Raw genomic sequence first — 25,903 nt, 5'->3', positions numbered from 1 at the left:
TCATTTCCAGATCTTGCTGCTTCTAACAATTCATCCTTTTTATATTCCCCTGTTAATACTGGTTTAGTTGCTGGATCTGCCAGTTCTAGTGCTGTTTTCCCTTCTGTATTTCTTATATTAGCATCTGCTCCGTGTTGTAGCAGAGCAATACACACATCTATTTTTCCCTATTAAAATGATCAATATGTAATATTTAATAAAATTATCTTAAGAAATTAAATGAAAATAAATGAATCAAGTAAAATAAAACCATACTTTAATTGCAGCTTCATGTAAAGGAGTATAATTCCAATTGTCTCTAGTATTAGGATTAGCTCCTGCTTCTAAGAGAAGTCTTACAACATCTGAATGTCCAAAAGAACAAGCGTTATGCAAGGGATGTAAACCTCCATCATCACGTGCTTGAATAGATGCTCCAGCAGAAAGCAGAAATTCAACTACATCTCTCCTACCATAACCTGCGTAATAAAAATAAGAAATGATTACCCACATAAACTCATAAAAAAATGATATCAATAATAATTATCTTAATTCTTTTACATTGCAAAATATATTTTGAATTCATTATAAATACATTTGATCTTAAAAAATTATTATTCAAATCATAAAATGACAACATTGAAAACTAAGTGTTCAAATTGTTTCATGTTCAAGACATGACAATGTAATTTTGTATTTTCAATCATATGTAATGGGACAAGAAAAATCTCAAATTATTTATCCAGTTTTATCAAAGTGAATGACTAAGAAAAGATAATGCAAAAATTATGCTTACCAGCTGCAAAATGCAGGGGGGTGGACTTGCGTCCGGCAGTGTCTCGAGCATTGACCGTCTTCGGTGTAACCAACGCCTTCACCCTCGCAAGGTCTCCAGTTTTACATGCTTCGAACAATTCTCTTAGAGGATCGGTGTTTCCAGATCCCGACAAGGAATCGGCATTTGTCAACGTCGATCTACGTCCTGCCATTTTACACCGCCATTTTCACGCCACTGTCCGACAGATACACTTCACTGGCTCATAGTGTTGAAAGCTTTCACGACGACACCGAGATGAGTTGCTATGGTACAATCCAGTGGCGCCGCCTTACATCCAGAAGTGCTCATTTTTTAAAAGTCCATCGTATGAAGTAATTCCATTTGTACCAGGATGTAGAAGCGCAGGTGTTTCTTATTACGAGCACTCAATATATTTTCTATTTCTGATTATTTTACTTTATATATTTTACATTATACATGTACATATATTCGTGTATATATTAAAATTCATATTTTGTATACAAATATTTTTTTCCGGTGTCCTTTGGTACAACTTAAGTTCAATTTATAATAACAACAGTAGATATTCGTGCACATACTACGTGAGTTCTAGAATAGTTTAATTTAAAAAATAATAAAGTATGGCGATAAATAAATCATTTTATAAAAATGTATTTTTACTTATGCAACTAGTGCCTGCACCTTATGAATGTACAAAATACTTTAAACAGGTATTATAATCGAGATAAAACCTAATTATTACGATCTTCCATGGGAATTCTCAATATAATGTAATTTGTAGGGAATGTTTGATAAACCAAATACTTTAGGTTTTATTCACATTTCTCATTATTTATTATCTATATACAATGCAAAACATTTTGAAAAAATGGTTATATGGCCAATTCTGAATAAGGTAGATGAAAAACAATACCGTATGGAAATAAAAGAATACTTAGAAATTTTGGCAAATGAAAATCCAGATGTAAATTTTCCACCAATATTTATGTCTCATTTACTACAAGCAGGGGGAACAAAATTTTTAATTCTCATGTGGAAAATATCAGAAATTAGTCTTAGAACTTATATTACTAGAGAATGTAAATCTTTATTTTTTTAAACAAATTAATAACATAATATTTTATCATATATTCAAAATTAATTTATTATAGATCAAATAAAACTATTGCAAGCTCCTAATATTGGTGATACTAAGGACATAGTACAAAAATATTTTACCACTATAAACATAAAAAGGGATCATACTATTAGTAAATTTCATGAAAAAATACAATTGAATCTACAATTATTTAAACATTACATACAGTAAAACATTTTATTTTACTTTTCATTAATATTATACAATTTTAAACTATATGTTCTATAAAAACTTAATTTTTTTTAGATATAAATCTATTAATTTAGCAAAAGTACAGAGTGCTATTTTTGAAGTAAAAAGCAATGTAGAAAAATTAACATCTATACTTCCAGTTAACCCATTAATTGCAAAGCGATTAACAGACATTGATGACACAGAAATTATAAATTGTTTGTACTTCATATTATACTATTTTGTACTGATAATGTAATTTTAAAATTAAATTATAATATATCTAAATTTTAATTTGCAGTATGGAAAGAAAGTATTGATGAAAATATTAAGTCATTAAGTCAAATAAACTTAAAGCTAAAGAAGCTGAAAACTCTCAGTAATACATTATGTAATTTAATTTTACATTTATGCGTAAATTATAAATTATTTGATGGAAAAGATCTTTCAAAAATAAATAGTGAAGTAATTCCTCTATGTTTAATTAATAAATTCCAGGTAAAAAGTATAAAAATTAAGATATATTCTATATTAGAAGATTATATAAATAGTACATAATACATTTATTTTAAAGCTTGATAATAACAGATTATACATGAATGGATACCTTGTGTTTCGTGTTCTATTATCAATACTTGATCAAATACTAAAACAAATAGAGAATTATTTAAAAACAGATGAGTTACCACACCTAACAAACTGGAATCTAGAAATACCTCAACATTGTAAAACAATTAAATTTATGGAAGAAATATATAAGAAATTTATAGTACAAGTTTCTGATAACTTATATGATATACAATGCAATTTACAAGAGAAAACTATAAACTACACATTAGACACAGATTCTTTACAAATTATGAATCTACAAACAATATTAAATTCACCAAAACATAATGTCTCTACTACTGCATATATAGATAATGAAAAGATGTTGACAAATATATTAGCCTCTCCATTAGAAGGTAATCTGGCTCTATTTGTGACATAAATAAAAAACTTTTGATCTATAATTTCATAAATCAGTTTTAGGAAAGTATAAACATCTGTTTAAAAGATACAAATGTAATTCCTTTGATTCACATGAAAGATCAATGACAAAATATCAATTTAACAATACCATAGACAGTATTAAATCAAACTGGGAATCTCCACAGAAACACTTATTAATATGGTCTCCTAATAAAATGATAGTATCTCCAAAATATTCTAAATTATTTTCAACTAGTGCTTCAAAAACAAATTATTTTAAAGGTTTATAAGAATATTTATAAAAAATAATAATAATGTGTTAGTAACTAAGCATAAAAATTTAATAATATATAGTTTCAGATAATAATGCAGCATCTACTCCAAATAGAAGAAACATAACATCAAAAAAATCTAACATTCAAACCTCAAACACACAAAGAGTAGACATAGATACTGCAATAAAAAATATTTTTGATCTTTCTTCCAAAATTACAAATGTTGTAATTTCCTTATCTAAATCTTAATTCCATTAGTAGTTCGATATTACCAGGAGGCAATGCAATTTAGGAAAGAGTAAACATCAAAGTAGTTGAAACCAATGTATTTGTTTTATAATATACGTACATGTTAAGTTATATTAATAAAAATTCTGTTTTTATAACAATAACTTATTTTCCTTACATGTTTTTTGGTTAATGACAAACCCAATTTTCAACACGGTTTAGAATAATTATACTGATTCGAAATATACGGCAAGAATCATAAGTACCGTTTGTGTCTATTACGTCACATCAAATATACATATCAATCTGTTTTTATAGGTTTCCTTTTTTAGATAGATTCAGGTAACCTTGCTCCAAAATGCAACATAGCAAAACAAGTTTAGGGAGACTAGTTGCACTAAAAGATAACCAATCGATGTACATAAATGATGACAAGCAGCAAAGGAAAATCGTGATTGGTTAAATTTCATTCACTAAACCTTCTGTAACCGCTTGCACTGTGTAGTATAGCCACTACCTCACTTCAAATGCAACTTTCTGTTTATTATATAGCATATATCTTTTATTGTTTTTATAAAATTTTGGCTTTGAGTATCAGCTATAATATTTGTATAGAGACTTTCAGATTATAGGTTATGATCTGTTTATATGCAATTTCACTTTTATAAGTTTAACATTACTTTTTTATGAAAGACTGTATTTGTTTAAAAGTAACTTTTTACGAATATAATGTTAGCCTGTGAAGCACACGGCTGTCTTTCAGATGAAAATACGAAAGTCGACGGAAAAAATATTTTATTGTATCGTTTTCCTGAAGAAGTAGCGTGAGTATTTATGTATTTATCATTGCTTTCTAAGCAGTTTTTAGTATTGACGTTTATTATTCGATTCTTTCAGTCAAAGGAATGAATGGTTCAAGAATTGTCAATTGAATGAAAACATTGAAAATGATAAACCACTTTACCTCTGTGAATTGCACTTTGATAAAACAAGTTTTAATGATTCAAAAGAGTTAATTCCTAATGCTATTCCAACTATTTTTGACAAAGTAGATGGTAGGTGTAATTATATTAAAATTTTTTTATTTTTTTGTAAATATATGATAAATATTGTTAAAAATATTTTTTAGAAGGTCAAATTACAGATGGTCAAAGAAAACGTAAGGCTGAAAGCGAACTCGAAGTTGATTCACCTAAGGCTCCACTGGTGAAGCAGAAAAAAGTGGATAGTGATTCACATAGTTTAGTGACTCCACCACAAAGTCCTTATATGCAATTGGTAGAAAATGTAAACAATTTTATTATTTTCTTGAATTTTATTTGTCTTAATTAATAGCTTATTAATGAAATCTGTTGTTATAGGATGATAAAATGAATGGAGAAAATAAAATGGATATACCGTCTGATCATGAAGTTTCATTAAATGGATCTGCTCATATGAAACCTGAATTATATCAAGAAGCAGTAATAGGAAAAAAACTATATCGTTTAACAATACAAATAGATAAAATATATGGAAAACCATGTCCAAAATCAAAAAAACTTAGAGTACTGGCACAATTAATAAAAGGAAGCCAACAATTTAATGAAAATATGAATAATATAATTCAAGGAAATCAGTCTTTAGAAAAGGTTAATAGAAAGGCTATTTGTGCAAAAGGTGGATGTAAGTTAAAGAAGTCAATATATGATTCAAAGCCAGCATTTCAATGTGAACACTGTGATAAATATTATGTAATGAAAAAAAGTGATAGCCAAGAAGAGAAGAATACTTGTACTATATGTCATAAGAGTTTCTCATCTTCACAATCCTTGTACCTTCATACTAAAACTCATTTTGTATGTGATGTGTGCCAAACTGAATGTAGTTCACAAGTGACTTATGATAAGCATATAAGATTACATGTTAGTACAGATCCATTATATCCATATAAGTGTCACCAGTGTACAGAAACATTTGAACTTAAGGAAGACGTGAGACAGCATTATTTAATTGTCCATCCTACTATAAAATTGCAAAGCACTATTCTACAAGTGACTGCACCATCTTTGACACAGCAAATACCTCAACAAGATTACCGTTGTGTCAGTTGTAATATTACATTTAGAAATGAACAAGCCTATAGGTAGTATTTATGATTAGATGTGCCCTAATAAAATATTTCTACTTTATAGATTTTAATTAAAGAATATTTTTACAGGAATCACATAAGTTCGCATAAAAAGAAAGAAGGCTTGAGGTGCAGTATTAGTGATAGTACCAATAATATATTTCCAGTACCTAATCCATTAACTGGTAGTCAAATAGGTATTCTTCGAGCTGTAAAATTCAGTTGTAGAGTGTGTTCTATGGAATTTGATAATGTGGGCGAAGTTGATAAACATACTAGGACTCATTTAGAAGAAGATAGCGAGGAGGAACGCAAGTGCAATATCTGTAAAAAGTTATTTAAAACGAGCACTCAACTCAACGAACATTTAAAGTACCACTTGTCCCGTGCACACTCTTGTCCCGTATGTTCCAAAGCTTTTATTAACAGAACTACATTAAAAATACATTTAAAAACACACGGTGAATCATAGGTTGTAATTAATTCATTAAGATAATGATTACGCGAATGTAATTCAATTTCGGTTCCCGGCTGTGTTAGAAATCGAATATCATCATGTTCATTGTATTTTCACGCTTATGACGATATTATCGATCGGTGAGGTTCCTATATGTGGAAACCTTTATATAACGTGTACAAAGTTATTTAATTTTATTGCTATTTGTAGACAATGATGAGACAGAGAAAAATTATGTATGTTTACAAAGAATTATTAAATTCTTAAATAACAATTTTTGTCTATTCTTTTTTTTTCAAATAATTAATTCGGTTTTATTTCAGTGTCTGTAAACATAGGTATAATATGGCAAGCATTTTTGTCATAAAAGAATGTATAATACATATACGTCTCGAAAAGAAGAGTTGATTTGATTGTCTTGAATGTCAGTTGCCATCATTACAAGAAAAAGGTTTCATGGAGTGTATATTCGTCTTGTCAATGTAAAACAGATGAAGCAAAATTACAAATTTCAGTAATAAGTATAAATGACGAACATCGTTATCAACCACAATGTGCACGTCTCTTGAACAAAAAAAAAAGAGATTGACCAAAGAATGAAAATAATAATAAGCGGGCTTCTTTGAATCAAGTTCTTTGCGCTTGAGGCTAGTGGAACACGTGTAGAATGATTTTTTCAAAAGGAACATTCAGCAGTCATTGGCAAGGATGGAATTATGTGGAAGGAAGAGAGAAGGAAATGAGGGCAAACGAGCCGACCTTGAAAAGGGCCGACTACCTATGGCGGAACAATCGCGTTGATGTTCACGGTCATCCTGTCAACGGGAACCACTTCAAACGTAGCCGACTTCAATGTGTTTATTTGGCTAACGTCAAATTTACTTATGGAAAAAGCGAGCTGCTTGTACCCCAACTAACACCTTGCTATTCCTGTCCATGAGTTGCCGCTGTTTTCTCCAGATTCAAAGCAAAATCGGATCGTTTTGTCCTGCTCGATCATCGGTATTTGGGCGTGGCTCATGTCGCTCTATTGTTAACTTTTGACTTTTTTTGAGTCAAGTACTTTCTATTGGTCAATACCTAGTAACGTAGCTTGCATCTCCGTGCTAAAGAAGTTATACTGCAGACTATATACATTCGTATATAGATCATAGTGAGAGAAATTTTTTGGTTGTAGTCCGAATTGCGTTTGAATTACTAAACCTTCGTTTGTTATTCCGTGGTTATTAACAATAATATATTTCTAAAAGTTATCCTGTATGTCAATTGAGACCTATAGAAAATGAAAGAAGTTTGAAATTAGTAATTTTGAATTTTATAATATTTAAAAATTATATTTGTAATCTTGGAAGGAAGGTCACTAACGTATTTTAATTTCTATTAAAGGTAGAGATATATGACTACGTATTTAGTAACGCTCTGTCAGTGACATAGTGTGAAACGTCAAGCAGCCAGGTATCATTGAGATACATAAAAGTACTCTATAAATTCGTTATGGCTTTTGCGGTAGCTAAACGGTCAATCCTCTACGGCGGAAGGCTGTTGCGTGACAAATCGCGTGATTTTCCGTGAACGATTGAAGAATCTCATACAGGAAAGAGGCACGAAATACTTACGTTTTAATCTGTTCCTGTCCAAAATACATCGAAATATCAGAAAGATTCTTTGGGTCCGGAATGCTTACTGGCTATCATTTAATTTTTCTTACAAAAATTGTAGAATACTAGAGAATTAATGTAAAATAAATGCAAAATTTTTTATTTCACTTATTGTAATGATATCTGTAAATAAAGTTAAATTTAAACACTGTAGAAGTTCTGTATCGGCTGAATTAATCTCGATGAAATACTTGAAATTAATTTAGAGCAATTAAACAATTTAAATATTTAAATTAAACAATAAAAATTTTGAATTTGAATCTTGAACTAATTCAAATTTTCAAATTCAAATATTTAAATTTTCAAGAACAGTTGCAATTAAAATTTTCTAATATAATTTAAATTTAAATTTTCATATTTAATCAAATCAAATTCTGTACCATACCAAGGTTAAAGTAATATCCACCTTCATTCTTGAATAACTTTCATCTAAATATATACTATACCTAAATACATAATTGATTTACGCTCCTTTAAATTTTCCGCTTTTTTCATGGTACATTTTCGATAGTGTCAGCATGGTAATCGATTTGCTGCATATTTGTAAAATTTTTACGCAGGTTCTATTTTTGCAAAGGTGCCCAAGCACTACGGTAGTGATCTCAACGAAGGAACGTTGAAAAGGGGCACCCCGTCGTTAAATTTGCACGCCATGCTCTGTCGAATATTCGTCGATGAAGGGTTACTTGGCCATCAAACATGCTAATTCACAGTGGTCTCGTAGTGATCGGTATTCGCAGTCAGAATACTGTATCCCGATTGTCCAGTGGATGCCGTTTATATCACTTCAAAGTGCCGACACCGCGGCACAGCTGCGTCGTCGTTCTTCTTCGTGTCGCCTTTAACAACCACAATGCGTTTTCTCTCATAATCGGTGAACGGTACGATGATTGTTGCATACTGTTACATTTTGTGGTTTCCTTCTTAGAATGCAAACAATGCTGGAGATTTTGAATAATTTTGAGTTTAAATTATTTGTTTAGGTTATATTAGGTTAACTATAAACCACAACGGTGATTATATGCATAACAAAAAGTTACTCAAAATATTTAGTTTTACAACATATCTAAAGATCATCGAAACTAACAGGAAGTATCTTTTTATGCACATTTAACATACAAAATGATGAGAATAAAATATAATAATGAACAAAAATGATTTTAGGTGAATGTTGAAAGTGTAAGTATATCTATTATGGTATCTATTATCCCCAAGGATTATGGGGAAGTTAAATGTTCATACAATATCGTTCACTTCGTCACGTCTGATAGAAATCCACTTATCATAGTCATAATTTAAGTTATAGTCGAAGAAACGTATTGTAAAATCTCCGACCGCGCGTGCACGCACTCACGCTTATAAGACAGAAACCACGAAAGACGTAGCACCGTGGTTTATTTCGTGAACGTAGGAAGGGAAATGTCGAGGAAAAGGAAAAGAATGAAAAGGAGAGACAGGGTGACGGAGTTTCTGTTGCGGGCACGGGCCATCTGGCAGAATGATCTTTTATAGGATCTATCTATCCCGTGTCCTCTCTTCAACGAAGGATTCACTCGCGTGGAAGTTCGTGGCCCTTTTGATTAATGGCTGACGAGATAAACCGCGACCACGATCAAAGAGGATCGATAGATACTTCTGGAATCGGTTGGCTTTGGAAACTTTGCGGATATTCGTTGCTTGACTTTACAACAAGAAAGAAATGAATAGGTTAATTGTAATTTGCAATTTATAATTCGATTAAGGATATAATTGGATATAATTACAGTTCATGATATTACAATGTATGCAACTATAATACATGCATTTGCAACTTACACAGTTGTAATTGCAATGCGTCTAATGGCAACACTTGTAGTTGCAACGCGTGTGGTTTCAATGTTCGTGACCGCAACACTTGGAATTTCAGTACAAACAATTGCAATGCATGTGATTGCAACGCTTCCAATTTCAATGCGTGTAATTGTTATGTTTGTGATTACAAAACTTTCAGTCGTAACGTGTACAATGACAATTGACATGACTGCAATGTTTGCAACGTATGCAATTACAGTACTTGTGATTTGAATACCTAACCTCTCTATCTACTTTCTCTCTGTCCAAATACTAGTAGTAATAATTAAAACTTAAATATTCTGCGAATTATTTCTATCTTTTATAATCGATTTCAAATGGGATTCTTTAAGACTCGACGATCTAAGTGCGAATTACTTTTTCAGATACTTATTACGCGTATGCGTTTCCATTGGCGAACGACGACAAAGACAACTTGTCGTTGCGGTATAGACAAAAGGAAATGAAAAAAAAAAAAAGAGGAAAGAGATGCGGCATAAATCATTGACGGGTACCAAGCGATGAATCCCGTTGGGTTCATCCACGTGGAAGGGGCATAATCAAATTTCGGCCCGCCATGCAAGGGGCGGCGACTCTGCGGTTGTGCACACTTTCGAAGCTTTTCTGCTTACCGGGGAGGGTGGGACCCGCTCGAGGGCTATTATGGGGCTTGCCACGGCTTCACCCCTCGTACAGACCGTCCAACCGTGTAGCGAGCCGAGGATTGCACGCGACGTAACGCGTCGCGACGTTTGCGTCCGACGTGCCGTGTGAACATCCTGAAAAGTAATACTTCTGACAAAACTTTCGTTTGTAATTAAATTCTTCGTTAAGGATTGATTTTTGTTTGTATAAAATTAAGAATTCTGTCCTTAGCTAAATGCAAGTTTTGAAGAGTTATGAACTTTTCTGTAACTTCTTTTTACGAGCTTTTGTATTACTTTTATGGATATTCGCTGACTTTAAATAGCATCGAATGTATAAATGTAGGGTAAAAAAGAATAGATGATTGATGGTCACCGATGGATGGTCAGAAATTTACTTTCATATTGTTCGATGACGCTCGATTGGATAATCGGTCAATTTTAATCGTCCACGTGCGGCGGAGGTCCACCGTTCGACCTCAGGAACATGTTTTTTGGGGGGAAAAATTGCAGTTTCGAAAAATTGGGACAAAAATATACATCGATCGATCAGTCATGTACTTGTGACAGCAGTACAAGAAGATCTGACGATGCACGCGGTTTGGAAAGATATTTTTTTATGGTTTATCCAATGATTGACTTCTTCAGGATCGATTCAATAGCAAAAGCCCAATGTAAACTCTATAGGTAAAAACGTAAAGAAGGACATTCGAGCGAATATGTAATGATAGATAATCGAATTGTTAACAAGCTGTTTCACGACGAATAGTCTAGATCGATCCAGAAATACGGAAATTCCTCGCTTAGGAAGCAAAGAGGTACACCTCTTTTCTTTCTTCTTCTAACGATCGTTTCGTCAAACCTACCCGACATCGTTCATACTAATTACACGAGGTCAAATTCTAAACATAGAAATGAACACATGGGATTGTAAAACTCTTTTCTGTCGCTCTCTTTACCCTAGACTTGCGGTCGCTTGACCTGCAAAGTCGTAATGAACCATTGTCACTCACAGATTTTTCATTTCCACGGTCTCAGTCGATATTTATAACTTTTGTAACCCATCAAGCGTATCCGACGCACCTGTGTATCTTACATGCTTTCAAAATTCCGTTAGCATAATCCTTTAACATAAGGACGCGCCTTCATTCGGAACGATCGCAATGAACTATTATTAGTGCAATGATTCAGATTCCACTGTACCTACTCTAGAAAGTCCTTTGAAAATTCAAAAATCCTCCATTACGATAAAGGAAGAGAGGAAAGTAGTAAAATATAAATCACAGAAGATACATAAATCATTGCGAACCTATAAGTACGACGCACTCTTGCGTGTTGTAAATCGAAATTAGATCGGGCGAATTTTTCGAAGAACAAAAACAAATTTTCCGATAAAACGACACGAAGGTTCTTTTACTCGGCTACGAGTTGTTGTTATGACGTTCAGGTTGGAAAGTAAGACGGATCGAGGGATTCTTAGGGATTTCGCATTCGATCGGCCGATCCATCAAAGTTGCGACAGAATGCTTGTGTTTCCTCGACTTGGAAAGCTAGCTTGTTTCCTGGACATCGAAGCTGGCTCTTCCACGTTTCTTTGGCGTGTTTTTGCAGGAGTTGCTCAGAGAAGATTCGAGACAATCCTTTTTCAAATACCTCGGTTCTTACGTAGTTTACTTTAGCCATTTCGAGAATAACGATTTTTGTACCGAACCTTCCTATTTCCTATTATTAGAATCTTTCTCCGTTCTCCATCTTTTCACGCACAAAATTCTTTTCTCAGGGGTAAAACCGTTGCACTTCTTTTTCCATTTTAATGTTATACACGAATAAATTGTTAAATAAATACTATACTTCCCAATAGTTACAATCTATCATTTCTGTGATTTCCTTAGGACATCACTGTTAGTGTAAACGAAAGCCCAATTTCTAAAAGGGGAAAATATTAGAGGATAATTAACTCTAATAATTAATGGAAGTAGTGAAAATCAACTCTCGAATGCATCCTTAAACTCTACTTAATTGTACCCCCATAAAGTTCTACCCCTTTTCAGGAATGAATACCCTTTGCATATTTTAACTTCGAGGAAATTAGCTCGCACCTTCCAGGTGAAAATTGTTTCTGAAGCATAGACTGTATAAATGGAACAGAAGCACATTTGTATCTTGCAAGAAAGCAGTTAGATTCAACCAGCTAGGTATAATTTTAAGTGTCATTAATAGGATCCTAATGATCGATAAGCTGATCAACGTTCATTTGCGTTTCCACCATAAGCGAGTAATTAGAGAAGCGGACCAAGCAAATATTAGCACATTGTTTGAAAACATTTCATAACGTCCTCGAAAGTTATGTCAAATGTTCTGAACGATCGATTCCCAATTATTGTTTGAATTCGAATAACAGCTCTCGGAATTTCGACAACGTTCGATATACTTCAAAAATTATTCGGCAAATATTTAAAACAGAGATTTTTTCACTTTCTATAATTATTATGTATTAAATAACGATATGTGCTAATTTTTATTTTATTTATGTCATTATTATATATTAATTCTACATGTACAATTCATTATTATTCCTGAACGAAGGTAAAATATAATTATAACGTAATATATATTATTTTTTGAGCTGTATCGTGAAGTTTAAAAATATATCGTATATATATAATTATCAATTCTTTCTTTATTTGGAATCTTCACAAAATTCTTATGCTGTTCTCATTTTTCGGTTCAATTATATAACTGATTATTTACTTTTTCATTTATTTCATTGCATATTTATTCTTATTTGCAATTATTATTGACCCACTTTTATGCAATCCTTTTATTTAATTGTCTCTTTTCGTCACATTATGGACGACACGCGATAAAGTTACGAATAATCGAAATTTCTTCGTGAGCACAGCTGCGATTGATCGCGATCATGGAAATTTCTGGCATTGTAAATCTCTTATTACAATTATCGGTCTCACAATACTATTTATTGACTATCTCAGTTATGGACTCATGAAAGGGGTCTTTTGGAAATTTCGAACGGGTTTTTTTCTGTGAAATGGGGCTTTCTGAAGGGAATTACGCGTAAGCGGACAAAAGACTGACGAAACGGAGTCTATTAAGAAATTTCGAAATTTTCGAACGATACTTGCGTTACGTTGATCGGTAAAAGTTGGTCGAAATAGATTATCGAGGCTGTATAGCACTGTAAAAAATGTCTCTTATGTCAGCCCAATATTTACTCGCTCGTGAGTAAACATGTTCTTCAAACACGTCCCTTCAAATATACCGTGCAAATTTCTTTGTTGCCACAGCAATATTGAAAATACAGTTGTCGGATATGTCGTCCTAATGTGGACACGTTTATGAGCTCATTAAATTATTTATTTCGTTATTTAATAAATTACAGTTTCTTTTTTATTGAGGCAAAGCAGTAACGATCGGAATGCAACGGTACATTTGCATATTTGAGGAAATAGAATAGTGCAATCGATTTGATACAGGTCAATTTGGATTACTACATTAATACACGGATCGTAAAACGTGTACCGCAATTATATATTTATTCGAACTGCTAATCTTCGTTTGTAACTTTCCAGGTGTACTCAACACGCGTCTATTCTTACATGTATTTAGTTCGTATACATAACAGACTTTTTCTCACAGGGGACAGACACAGGAATTTTGCAACGACTTTCAAGAATAGGCTGGCAGTAAACGTTATAATAATACGTTTAAAATAATAGAAATTAGATCAGCGTATAACAATGAGACGATTTGTTTATGTCATAAAGTCTTATCAAATAATTTTATCAGAGAGTGCAATTTATACTCGTTTAAAAGATTCGTAAGTAATCCCAAATTCATAAGAAAGCAGTACAATAGCGACTGTTATGTTTAAGTTATGTTTAAGACAGTCATACTACAAACAATTCTTTTGTCGTCAAGGACCTCGTCCAATTAGACAAACTTGTGGCCCATTAGGTAAAAAGTGTTTTCAATAATGAGCACTCTGTAAACCTGGTATAATCGAACTCCTTTTATTTTAAAAACTGTAACATATTTAACTTCTCCTATGTTAAAAAACGATCATACTAATGGGTCAATTTTTAGTGTATTATTTCACGAGTTTCCTTTTCTGCGGTTTATGCGTGCTTCAGAACCTGATAGCAGACATAATCGGTTAAAAGGAAATGGCGAGGAGACGTTGAAATGACAAACTCTCGTGTTCTTCTAATTTTATTTTTCCCTCTAATTTTTATAAGTTATGTTTTCTTTGTTGAGATTATACAAAGTTCCGTAGACTCGAATTTTCTCAAAGAAATTTTGATCACGGTTTATAACATCATTATCGGATACGATCGTTTATTGAAACCATAATAAGAAGAGTTCGGGAATTTTTAATCGATTTCCATAAAATAATTCGGTCTCTAAGCAGCTAATGAAAGTGAAGACCCTAATTAACACGAAGGGTTCAAACCGACTTTATCGAGATTTCTCATTCTTGCAATTTCCGATAATATGCAGACCCATTCAGCAAAGCGAGTATTCATTTTTATCCAAATATGAACATAATTATGTACACCTTTCCATTTTAGTGATATCGCTCTGATTATTACTTTTTACATACGTGTATTACATTTAAATACATAACACAGGTTTCATCCGAACCTCATCCAACAATCTATAATTCTAAGATTCTCATTTTATTTTCATTTCCAACTTCGCAAAACACCATCAGCGTTTCAGCCAATAACCGTTACCGATACAGTCATCCTCATCGAAAAAACTGATGGTCGTGAGTCGTTACTAAAAACCTCTTCGCTTCTTTCCTCTGTTTACCACCCAACGATCCTATATTACGGGTATATGTGCAAAAATATCGCACAGTCGTGTAAATCTGGTGGAAACGAGACGATCGGTGGCAAAACGAGCGAGGAAAGTCGGCGATGATGTCTAGTACCACAAAAGGGGGTCCCCCGGATGGTCCCGAGGCTAGTTTTGTACGACGAGTATCGCTTCTAGCAGAAGGGTGCACCACAGTAAGCATAACAAAGACAGAGACACGGGGTTGCAGGGAAAATAGGTGGCCAACGAAGGCCGAATCGGTCGTTCTCGCGAAGGGTAGCTTAACCTCGAGTGTTACAATAAATCAACGACGCGCTTTTGCGCAGCTCCACCCTCGTAACTTTTGCAGAATACATCCCTTAGAGAACGCTGCGGACCCGTCCAAAGGCCACTGTCCCGTTTCATTGTGCCTAAAGTGCCTCTCGCTTTTCGATTTCATCCGCGATCCCACGTATAAACAATTTATCGTCGATTCCTGTCACGCGTCGCCGCGATCTCGCATATTCGAATCGAAAGAGGAGTGATGTCGGGAGGAGTTTGAGGATATCGGTGTTATCCACGTCTTTCTATTTTATGATCAGTTTATTTTTCGACTTTTTTTCTTTAATTAATTTTGTTTGTACTAGACACTATTTCCTGATAGTGTCCAATGCAAGTATCTAGTTTTTGGGCTATATACAGTATTGAATATTTACAGAATATTAACAGAATATTTACAGAATATATACAGAATATTGACAGAATATTGACAGAATATTTACAGAATATTTACAGAATATTGACAGAATATTGACAGAATATTTACAGAATATTTACAAAATATTTACAGACTATTTACAGACTATTTACAAAATATTTACACAATATTTACAGTATATATAATAACTTTCATACAATATACAATAATTTATTAGAATAATCCTCTTTCAAAAATAGTTAATAAAAAATAAAACAGTTAATAAATAATCCACCTTCGTTCTGAATACGATATTCGTCTCGACTGAAACGTTGCCGAATGATATAAATCCTAATTTCGCTTTTACAGGGGAGCTTCAGTTTGAAATCTCTGTCGGTGATGTAAATACTGAAGAATTGACACATACTTATATATACATGGTATCATTCGATAGAACGAGGAGGAATAGCTGTATTTAGGAACAGATTAACGTTATAGCTTCAAGAAGTTCGGTTCTTACACGATGACTATAAATGACAAATTCCTAATAATGGCATAAATGTTATAATTATATAAGTAAACAGAGATCAATAAGCCTACAGGCCAAATCTTTCAATTAATCGAGAAAATGGTCATGTATATGCAAACAGAAACAGGTTTCTAGCATAAATGTTACAATTATACAGGTAAACGGAGATCAATAGGTCTACAGACTAAATCTTTCTATTAATCGGGAAAATGACATGTATATGCAAAGAGAAACATGTTTCTAGCATAAATGTTATAGTTATACACGTAAACGGACATCAATAGGCCTACAGAATAAATCTTTCTATTAATCGAGAAAATGCCATATATATGCAAACAGAAACAGGTTTCTAGCATAAATGCCCTAATTATACATGTAAACGGAGATCAATAGGCCTACAGACTAAATCTTTCTATTAATGGCGAAAGTGCCATATATATGCAAACAGAAACAGGTTTCTAGCATAAATGTTAAAATTATATACGTAAACGGAAATCAATAGGCCTACAGACTAAATCTTTCTATTAATCGTGAAAATGCCATATATATGCAAACAGAAACAGGTTTCTAGCATAAATGCTCTAATTATACATGTAAACGGAGATCAATAGGCCTACAGACTAAATCTTTCTATTAATCGTGAAAATGCCATATATATGCAAACAGAAACAGGTTTCTAGCATAAATGATACAATTATACAGGTAAACAGAGATCAATAGGTCTACAGACTAAATCTTTCTATTAATCGGGAAAATGGCCATGTATATGCAAACAGAAACATGTTTCTAGCATAAATGCTCTAATTATACATGTAAACGGAGATCAATGGGCCTACAGACTAAATCTTTCTATTAATCGAGAAAATGCCATATATATGCAAACAGAAACAGTTTTCTAGCATAAATGATATAGTTATACACGTAAACGGACATCAATAGGTCTACAGACTAAATCTTTCTATTAATCGAGAAAATGCCATATATATGCAAACAGAAACAGGTTTTTGGCATAAATATTATAGTTATACACGTAAACGGACATCAATAGGCCTACAGACTAAATCTTTCTATTAATCGCGAAAATGCCATATATATGCAAACAGAAACAGGTTTCTAGCATAAATGCTCTAATTATACACGTAAACGGAGATCAATAGGCCTACAGACTAAATCTTTCTATTAATCGCGAAAATGCCATATATATGCAAACAGAAACAGGTTTCTAGCATAAATGCTCTAATTATACATGTAAATGGAGATCAATGGGCCTACAGAATAAATCTTTCTATTAATCGAGAAAATGCTATATATGTGCAAACAGAATCAGGTTTCTGGCATAAATGCTCTAATTATACATGTAAACGGAGATCAATGGGCCTACAGACTAAAGCTTTCTGTTAATCGAAGGAATGCCATATATATGCAAACAGAAACAGGTTTCTAGCATAAATGTTATAGTTATACACGTAAACGGACATCAATAGGCCTACAGACTAAATCTTTCTATTAATCGAGGAAATGCCATATATAGGCAAGCAGAAACATGTTTCTAGCATAAATGTTATAGTTATACACGTAAACGGACATCAATAGGCCTACAGACTAAATCTTTCTATTAATCGGGAAAATGACATGTATATGCAAAGAGAACCAAATTTCTGGCATAAATGCTCTAATTATACATGTAAACGGGGATCAATAGGCCTACAGACTAAATCTTTCTATTAATCGAGGAAATGCCATATATAGGCAAGCAGAAACATGTTTCTAGCATAAATGTTATAGTTATACACGTAAACGGACATCAATAGGCCTACAGACTAAATCTTTCTATTAATCGAGAAAATGCAATATATATGCAAACAGAAACAGGTTTCTAGCATAAATGCTCTAATTATACATGTAAATGGAGATCAATGGGCCTACAGACTAAATCTTTCTATTAATCGAGAAAATGCAATATATATGCAAACAGAAACAGGTTTCTGGCATAAATGTTATAGTTATACACGTAAACGGACATCAATAGGCCTACAGACTAAATCTTTCTATTAATCGGGAAAATGGCCATGTATATGAAAACAGAAACATGTTTCTAGCATAAATGTTACAATTATACAGGTAACCGGAGATCAATAGGTCTGCAGACTAAATCTTTCTATTAATCGCGAAAATGCCATATATATGCAAACAGAAACAGGTTTCTAGCATAAATGATACAATTATACAGGTAAACAGAGATCAATAGGTCTACAGACTAAATCTTTCTATTAATCGGGAAAATGGCCATGTATATGCAAACAGAAACATGTTTCTAGCATAAATGCTCTAATTATACATGTAAACGGAGATCAATGGGCCTACAGACTAAATCTTTCTATTAATCGGGAAAATGACATGTATATGCAAAGAGAACCAAATTTCTGGCATAAATGCTCTAATTATACATGTAAACGGGGATCAATAGGCCTACAGACTAAATCTTTCTATTAATCGAGGAAATGCCATATATATGCAAGCAGAAACATGTTTCTAGCATAAATGTTATAGTTATACACGTAAACGGACATCAATAGGTCTACAGACTAAATCTTTCTATTAATCGAGAAAATGCCATATTTATGCAAACAGAAACAGGTTTCTAGCATAAATGCTCTAATTATACATGTAAACGGACATCAATGGGCCTACAGACTAAATCTTTCTATTAATCGAGAAAATGCTATATATATATGCAAACAGAAACAGGTTTCTAGCATAAATGCTCTAATTATACATGTAAACGGAGATCAATAGGCCTACAGACTAAATCTTTCTATTAATCGCGAAAATGCCATATATATGCAAACAGAAATAGGTTTCTAGCATAAATGCTCTAATTATACATGTAAACGGAGATCAATAGGCCTACAGACTAAATCTTTCTATTAATCGCGAAAATGCCATATATATGCAAACAGAAATAGGTTTCTAGCATAAATGCTCTAATTATACATGTAAACGGAGATCAATAGGTCTACAGACTAAATCTTTCTATTAATCGAGAAAATGCTATATATATGCAAACAGAAACAGGTTTCTGGCATAAATGTTATAGTTATACACGTAAACGGACATCAATAGGCCTACAGACTAAATCTTTCTATTAATCGAGAAAATGTCATATATATGCAAACAGAAACATGTTTCTAGCATAAATGTTATAGTTATACACGTAAACGGACATCAGTAGGCCTACAGACTAAATCTTTCTATTAATCGAGAGAATGCCATATATATGCAAACAGAAACAGGTTTCTAGCATAAATGCTCTAATTATACATGTAAACGGAGATCAATAGGCCTACAGACTAAATCTTTCTATTAATCGAGAGAAGTGAAGAATGCCTAAAAAGAACCGAACCAATGGATGGAAAAGCTCATACAGCTAGAACCTCGCCGTTCCATACCACGTACATGCATATCACGAACAGAATCTGAGTCTCAAGCTATGGATAAGTTTTCACTGTTTTTTATTTAAAAGTGAACATGAAATAAACTTCGGCATTCGTATGCATATTTATTCATAAATGTTTGCTCTCGGTGATGGAATAAAGTCAAATTTTATAGAACCATGCACGACCTGAATGGGACATCTAGCAGTTCAAACAGCAAATAAGTAAGTCCAATTAGAAAATGCAATTTTCAAGTCCAATATAATTCACGCGGCAATTACGTATGTCTTAATTCGTCAGGACGTGGAAGAAATCGCGTGATGGAGGATTCCTTCGTCAGGACCAAGTTCAACCGTGATTAGAAGCTTCCCAGAGATCATATTAGATTGTCGCGTTAATTCGGTGGATTTTATCCTAACAAAATTCACGCGACAATCGCATATGCTTGAATTCGAGAAGGACTGGAAGGAAGATGGAGTCGCTGAGAAGGATTGAATCATCAGAACCAAGTTGGAACACGAGGTTTGGTGAGAGGTCTAGCTGGGCCCGTTCTGCGAATGCAGCCCCTGCCACTGCCCTCTTCCGTTGCCTCTTTTCCTACTATTCCCTTTCGCTTCTCCGTGACAAAAGAGCCCCGTGGCCGTGGCGACCGATTAATTCCCAACAAAGGGGCTGCGTATCGCGTAGCCCTCGACCGGCCTCCCTAAAACCCACCTTTGCCCTTATTGCAGAAGGGTGCCCCTTCCTCCCTCGCTCTGGTGACCGGGGCAAACTACCTTCGACAGTGAAACGACCCAATCCGAACTGGAGGGTGGGCACAATCGCAGCTATATAACTGTAGGGTGAGCTTTACCAGAATCAACAGTCGCCTTCGAGACTTCGTGCCTCTAATTCCCATCCTTCTCGTAGACTTCCGGAAGAATTACTCGTTAGAGCATCGTCGAAAGGAAGCAGTCGGTGTTGGTATCACGCCCGGTACGAGTCAGTCATACTTAGAAAGTTCATCTTCCTCTCGAAAACATGTCTGACGGAAAGAGTACCGGATTCTTCCGACCATGGAACGTCTTCGACTCTGAAAAGATAACAGAAGTCAGCGAACAGAAAGACACACAGACAGAGACGGTGAGAATACCTGTGGTCGAGGAAGATCGCCGAAGTTCTACTTCCATTTCGATCTACGAGGAGGTCAGCGCTGCGAGTTTGTCAGAGAACGAAACCTCCTCTCTGAATTCTACCGGAGGACAAGGCAGGCGAAGAAGACGGTCCTCTGCCGAAGCTAGTAGTAGTAGGTCCGACTCCGTCAACAGCGAAGATGCCATTAGGAGTAGCAGCCTGGATCTGCTGAATAAATTCGTTCTTGAATCCTCTAATACGACCACTTGTTCCGTGCCTCAAGTTATCCAAAGTGGTTCTTCGATTCCTGAGACATACCCCATAATGAATGACTATCCGGTGTATGGACCGGCGTATCCGGTGGAATATCTCCAGAGGTTGAATATTCCACAAATTCACACCTTGCAACCTCTGAACGCTGGTCCATCGACAGTCCCTGTCGAAGTTTCTGCGCGTCAGGCTACGACTGTTTCAACCACTGGACAGTCCTTTTATTGTGGGTTCCCAACTGTGCCTCACCTTCCGCAAAGTCTGTACGCACCGATGATGGAGCAGGCTGTGGAGATGCTTCATAGACAGGACGCGGTCGCGAAGCAAATGAAGAAACTGCGGCCGAAGAAATTCCGGTGCGAACACTGCGATGTCGCATTCAGCAATAACGGCCAGCTCAAGGGACACGTCAGGATACATACCGGTAAGTTTCACCTTCGCTTTAACTGGAATTTTGAATCTTGTCACGATTAGGATAAACAATGAGTCAGATAACTGATCATCGTGTTTGAATCATCGCGTAGACGTTTGTTTTGATTATGTTTGAATAAGCAAGACTGCTATGTGATGTTACGATTAACTGTGTAACGAGACATTACCAATTTCAAACTTTTTGTATCACTTTTAGACGTTCGAATTCCCGAATTTTTAGATATTTAGATTTTTAATGTCTCCAATTTAATTTTAATTCAATCTCTAGTTCGATCTAAACTCATTCGAAATTAGAACCGTTTGAAAATACCCAACGCTCCCGAGAAAATTGTGTAGAATCCGAAATAGCGAATCGAGTAAACTGTATCAAATGTTTTTATTTTAATATAAACTACGTGTATAAATAAAACCTGTGATTAAACGAAAATTCCAAAGTATAATATTTTAAGGCCGGAATAATGAATTTTGTGACAATTCGTCACAGTAGACGATTTACCGAAAGTAGGTCCGCAAATCTATAGATGTCTTTGTCCGAAAATTTCTCAAGATTTATAAATTTTGTATTTTTCTCTATTACAGGAGAGAGACCATTCAAATGCGACGCTGAAGGTTGTGGGAAATCATTTACCAGGAACGAGGAACTGACGAGGCACAAGAGGATCCATACTGGACTACGTCCGCACGCTTGCATCATTTGCGGAAAATGTTTCGGCAGGAAGGACCACTTGAAGAAGCACATGAGGACACATGAAAATCGGGATCCTTATCGGATGTCGGCGGCTGCATTGGGAATGTTCGCTTTAGGTCACACTCTACCTCAGGGACACTCGTTTCCCCCTTATGGCTATCCTATGTGATATATTTTCAACGACGAAATCGCGGTCGATTTTATAGTTTAGCGATAGATACTATTTTTTATATACCTTGACTAAAGATTTATATATTGATATTTATATATACGCGCGGAAGATTATTATATGAATAGCGACATACGTATACATATACGTGTATATATTACTAAGAATATTATATATTTATATATATCGAACAATGATTGTTGCCTTGATACTATGATTCTTCGTTTTATGAAGGATCGTTCGTTCGAATTTGTATTATATTTTTGATATAATGACTTTATTAATACCTGACGAAGGACTATTATGTCGATACTAGTCCAATACTAATCCATGCAATAAGAAAATATATATATGACCAGAGATTATATATTTGATAAAGAATAAATTGTTATATATTTTATTAATTACATCTGATTTTGTTCTTCTTACCACAAATTCTTCTCTTTCCTTAATCAATCCAATAACAGATAAACAAGTAACATTTAAACATTAGCAAATTAACAACGAATCTTTTTAATTAAAAAATTATATATTTAAAATCTACATTAAACAATTGTTTATAAAAGATTTCTTTTACTTACACGATCTACCAGTTTGTCTCTGTTTTGTCAATATTAGAATTACATAATCCATCAAAATGATTCAAGTTTTTCTAACAAATTTAACTTTGATTTTATTTGATTTTTATTATCTTCGCCATATCGTGTTAATGATCATCCCTATCCACATTAAATAGATCAGTAGCTCCAATAATAAGAACAGAGATACGAAATAAATCTACCAATAATAAATTGATACATATGAAAATATAAAAAATCGTGGAAGGCTTAATGTCAGAAGAATAACGTTAGAAGCGTTAACGTTAATGATCATCCCTATCCACATTAAATAGATCAGTAGCTCCAATGATAACAACAGAGATACGAAATAAATCTACCAATAATAAATTGACACATATGAAAATATAAAAAATCGTGGAAGGCTTAATGTCAGAAGAATAACGTTAGAAGCATCATCGACACCACCATTTTCCTGGCAATTAAATTCAAGATGGCGGCACCAGACTCCGTTACAACCCCGGTCGAAGAGAAACCCCAACCCCGTGTCATAGGGTGACTGGCTGAGAAGGGCTGGTACAGTGAAAACGAGGGTTGCGCCCTTCTGCTCTCCGGAAGGGACGGTTACCGCGTTGCAAGCCTATCCCAGCCCTTCTTCCGTCTTTTTTTCCATCCGTTTCATCGCAATACGTTCTTGCGCGACAGCTCGTGGCCGCATACATAAATGTTTCGGTTGATTCGGGGTGGGAAGCAGCGAGGGGTGGTTCGCCAGATTGCGGTTAGGAAAAAAGTCGAATTCAATTAGTCTTCCCTCCACGGAGATTATCGTGCACTATTAGATTTTCGTTGTCGAAAATAAAACTACACGAAAATTATTTCATCCTTCTTCGGTTTAAATCTTCTACGAGAATTTAACATTGCGGTGTGTATAGAAAAATATCGCAATTTTTATTTTCTCGAAGTTAAAATGAGTAATCCCTATGATTGTTCGAGCAGCTTCCATTTGTGTCATTTTTGGAGTTTAACCATTTTTAAAATCGTTATAGTATCGAAAATTGAAATATTCGCTGATGTGTCTTGGTTTTGGCAACTTGGGTATTTTTTTTAGTTCCAATATTTTATGATTTCAATAACTCCACTAATTTCCATAATAGTTTGGTGTTTTTAGTATCATTGTCGAATGTGGTGTAGTTTCAATGAAATTCAACTAAATCCAAGCTTGGAGGAAATGTGTAAATATTCACGTTCTTCGCTGTTATCATATCCGTGATCATCTTTGAAATTACATCACGAAGAAAATGAGAAGAATATTTAAAAAATTAAATATCGACGCTATAACAGCATCAAAGGAGACTAAAATATCTCAATTCGAAGAACTATCATAGCTTCTGGTAGAAAATGGTGAAGAATTTGATATTTGAAGAATTAATCCCAATCAAAGGATCTTAAGAAGCTAAATTTTGAAACTAAAATTATTTAAATTATATTCTTTTCTGCACCTAACTTATAACGTTATTTATATTGCAGCATTGTCACACGTGTCTCTATTAAACCGGAGAGGATCACGTCGAAAGGATTAGAGGGAATAGCAGGTATGTACTATAATTCCGATTCGCGTGGAATCAGGGAAAACCTAGTCAGCTTAGGATTACGTGCATTAGATTCTTGCATTTGGACACGCAGATTTTCGACAGCGTGCCCTGCAGCCACCCTGCTGAGACGTTCGTTCGAGCTCGTTGACACCCTCCTACCGATCCACTGATATATGACAGCACGGCCTCCGGACTTCTCTCCTACGGTGCAATTCACCCCATGCTCGTTTCATCCTCTTCTCCTTCTTCGCGAATACGCCTTGCGTAGATGTTGTGCATCTCTGCTTCCTCGAATCGTCTATTTTCAAACGCCTGTTTTCAAGTTCAGATTTATTCGATATATCCTATTATTTATATCATCCAAAATTATTTTGACAGAATTCAACTCCTTCTGTTGCTCCTTTTGGTCCCATTTTATCATCTTCCTAATCCAGAGTAGATTTTGAAATCTATTTTTTTTCAGTTAATCTCTTTATTTTTATTTCATTGTTGTCTCTCGTGCAAGATGGAGTCGCGAAGGATTTCTTCGAGCCATTTCGAAGCTAAGAGGGTGGCTAAGAGTCTGTGGGGTAAACGGTCTCTTAAACGTGGCAGGGATTAAAGCGATCCTGGGCTTGCTTAATCTCGGATTACGACTACAGCCCTCTCGACGCTTCGGCGACCTAATGTGAAGGATTTTGGAAGGCGTGTCCGCCATCGTTATTTGTACCCCGACACGAGATAAACGGATTTCATACGTGCTTCGAAATTTATTTGAGTTTGTTTCCCTTGGAATTGGAAGCATCTACTCGAGATGCTTTGGCATTTCCAAATCCCCGGATCTAGGAGTGTCGTAATCCTAATTAGCGATGTTGAAATAAATGAAATAATATCATCGGGATGACTCTGATATGACGGATGATATCTGTGAATTATTTTTGAAAACTTCTTTTTTAATAATACAGATTATGTGGAAGGACATAAGAGCACCATTTGAGTGTGTTGGAAGGAAGAAATGGTATTGATCGCGATATCTGGAGGCTGCTATTAGTCGACAACATCCGAAACACTTTCCAAAAGACTGCATTCTTTACTCGACACCCCGTGGATGAGATTCGATTATCGAAAGGAGGCAGAGGGAACAGGAAGAACACCCGGTGCGAAGACACCATTGATTCCGTCTCAACGAGTTGCGAATGGAGCAACACTTGCTGACGTTTCATATCCAATTCGTGTCAGTTTCTCTTCGAATTCTAAACGTAATACTGACACCTATTATATTTTTGTCTTTTTAAGATATACCCAATTTTTTTCTTTCACTATTCGTAATATTCTTTTTAGAAAGTATACTCTATCTCTTTCCC

The 25,903-nt window shown here is 34.4% G+C and overlaps 4 protein-coding genes across 4 annotated transcripts in view; 3 read left to right on the top strand and 1 right to left on the bottom strand.

Moving 5' to 3' along the window:
* Nucleotides 1-1,050, bottom strand: part of Tnks (tankyrase) — a 4,987-nt gene extending 3,937 nt beyond the window's left edge. Inside the window, exons 1-3 of the mRNA XM_017897299.1 lie at nt 776-1,050; nt 256-458; nt 2-167 (exon numbers count right to left, since the gene is read on the bottom strand). Of these exons, the coding sequence (XP_017752788.1) occupies nt 2-167; nt 256-458; nt 776-968 (562 nt within the window). The 5' untranslated portion in view covers nt 969-1,050. The remainder of the gene's footprint in view (nt 1; nt 168-255; nt 459-775) is intronic.
* Nucleotides 1,051-1,646: 596 nt separating this feature from the next.
* On the top strand, nt 1,647-3,583 carry LOC108545591 (uncharacterized). Its single transcript, XM_017897289.1, has 7 exons — nt 1,647-1,857; nt 1,930-2,083; nt 2,163-2,305; nt 2,389-2,478; nt 2,765-3,052; nt 3,120-3,341; nt 3,414-3,583. Exons 1-7 carry the CDS (start codon nt 1,647-1,649, stop codon nt 3,581-3,583), a joined length of 1,278 nt encoding a protein of 425 aa, XP_017752778.1.
* A 617-nt stretch (nt 3,584-4,200) lies between these two features.
* On the top strand, nt 4,201-6,196 carry LOC108545626 (zinc finger protein 271). The gene is made up of 5 exons (XM_017897333.1): nt 4,201-4,386; nt 4,460-4,617; nt 4,692-4,849; nt 4,924-5,687; nt 5,763-6,196. Exons 1-5 carry the CDS (start codon nt 4,292-4,294, stop codon nt 6,142-6,144), a joined length of 1,557 nt encoding a protein of 518 aa, XP_017752822.1. The 5' UTR covers nt 4,201-4,291; the 3' UTR covers nt 6,145-6,196.
* A 15,121-nt stretch (nt 6,197-21,317) lies between these two features.
* On the top strand, nt 21,318-22,411 carry LOC108545590 (zinc finger protein 22). The gene is made up of 2 exons (XM_017897288.1): nt 21,318-21,546; nt 22,134-22,411. The coding sequence occupies exons 1-2, from the start codon at nt 21,396-21,398 to the stop codon at nt 22,409-22,411; spliced, it is 429 nt and encodes a 142-aa protein (XP_017752777.1). The 5' UTR covers nt 21,318-21,395.
* The last annotated feature ends 3,492 nt before the right edge of the window (nt 22,412-25,903 follow it).

This window comes from Eufriesea mexicana, unplaced genomic scaffold (assembly GCF_001483705.2).
Source record: "Eufriesea mexicana isolate 0111107269 unplaced genomic scaffold, ASM148370v2 scaffold415, whole genome shotgun sequence".
NCBI lineage: Eukaryota > Metazoa > Arthropoda > Insecta > Hymenoptera > Apidae > Eufriesea > Eufriesea mexicana.
Note: the sequence above shows the minus strand (reverse complement) of the source record. Positions and strands in the feature narration are given on the sequence as shown.

Bases quoted from the DNA above. Each gene is read 5' to 3' on its own strand.
- LOC108545591 (XM_017897289.1), top strand. From the start codon at position 1,647: ATGGTTATATGGCCAATTCTGAATAAGGTAGATGAAAAACAATACCGT. The intron at 2,306-2,388 runs GTTTGTACTTCA...TTTAATTTGCAG, and splicing joins TGACACAGAAATTATAAATT to TATGGAAAGAAAGTATTGAT. The intron at 3,053-3,119 runs GTAATCTGGCTC...AATCAGTTTTAG, and splicing joins ATTAGCCTCTCCATTAGAAG to GAAAGTATAAACATCTGTTT.
- LOC108545626 (XM_017897333.1), top strand. From the start codon at position 4,292: ATGTTAGCCTGTGAAGCACACGGCTGTCTTTCAGATGAAAATACGAAA. The intron at 4,387-4,459 runs GTGAGTATTTAT...CGATTCTTTCAG, and splicing joins CGTTTTCCTGAAGAAGTAGC to TCAAAGGAATGAATGGTTCA. The intron at 4,618-4,691 runs GTAGGTGTAATT...AATATTTTTTAG, and splicing joins TATTTTTGACAAAGTAGATG to AAGGTCAAATTACAGATGGT.
- LOC108545590 (XM_017897288.1), top strand. From the start codon at position 21,396: ATGATGGAGCAGGCTGTGGAGATGCTTCATAGACAGGACGCGGTCGCG. The intron at 21,547-22,133 runs GTAAGTTTCACC...TCTCTATTACAG, and splicing joins ACACGTCAGGATACATACCG to GAGAGAGACCATTCAAATGC.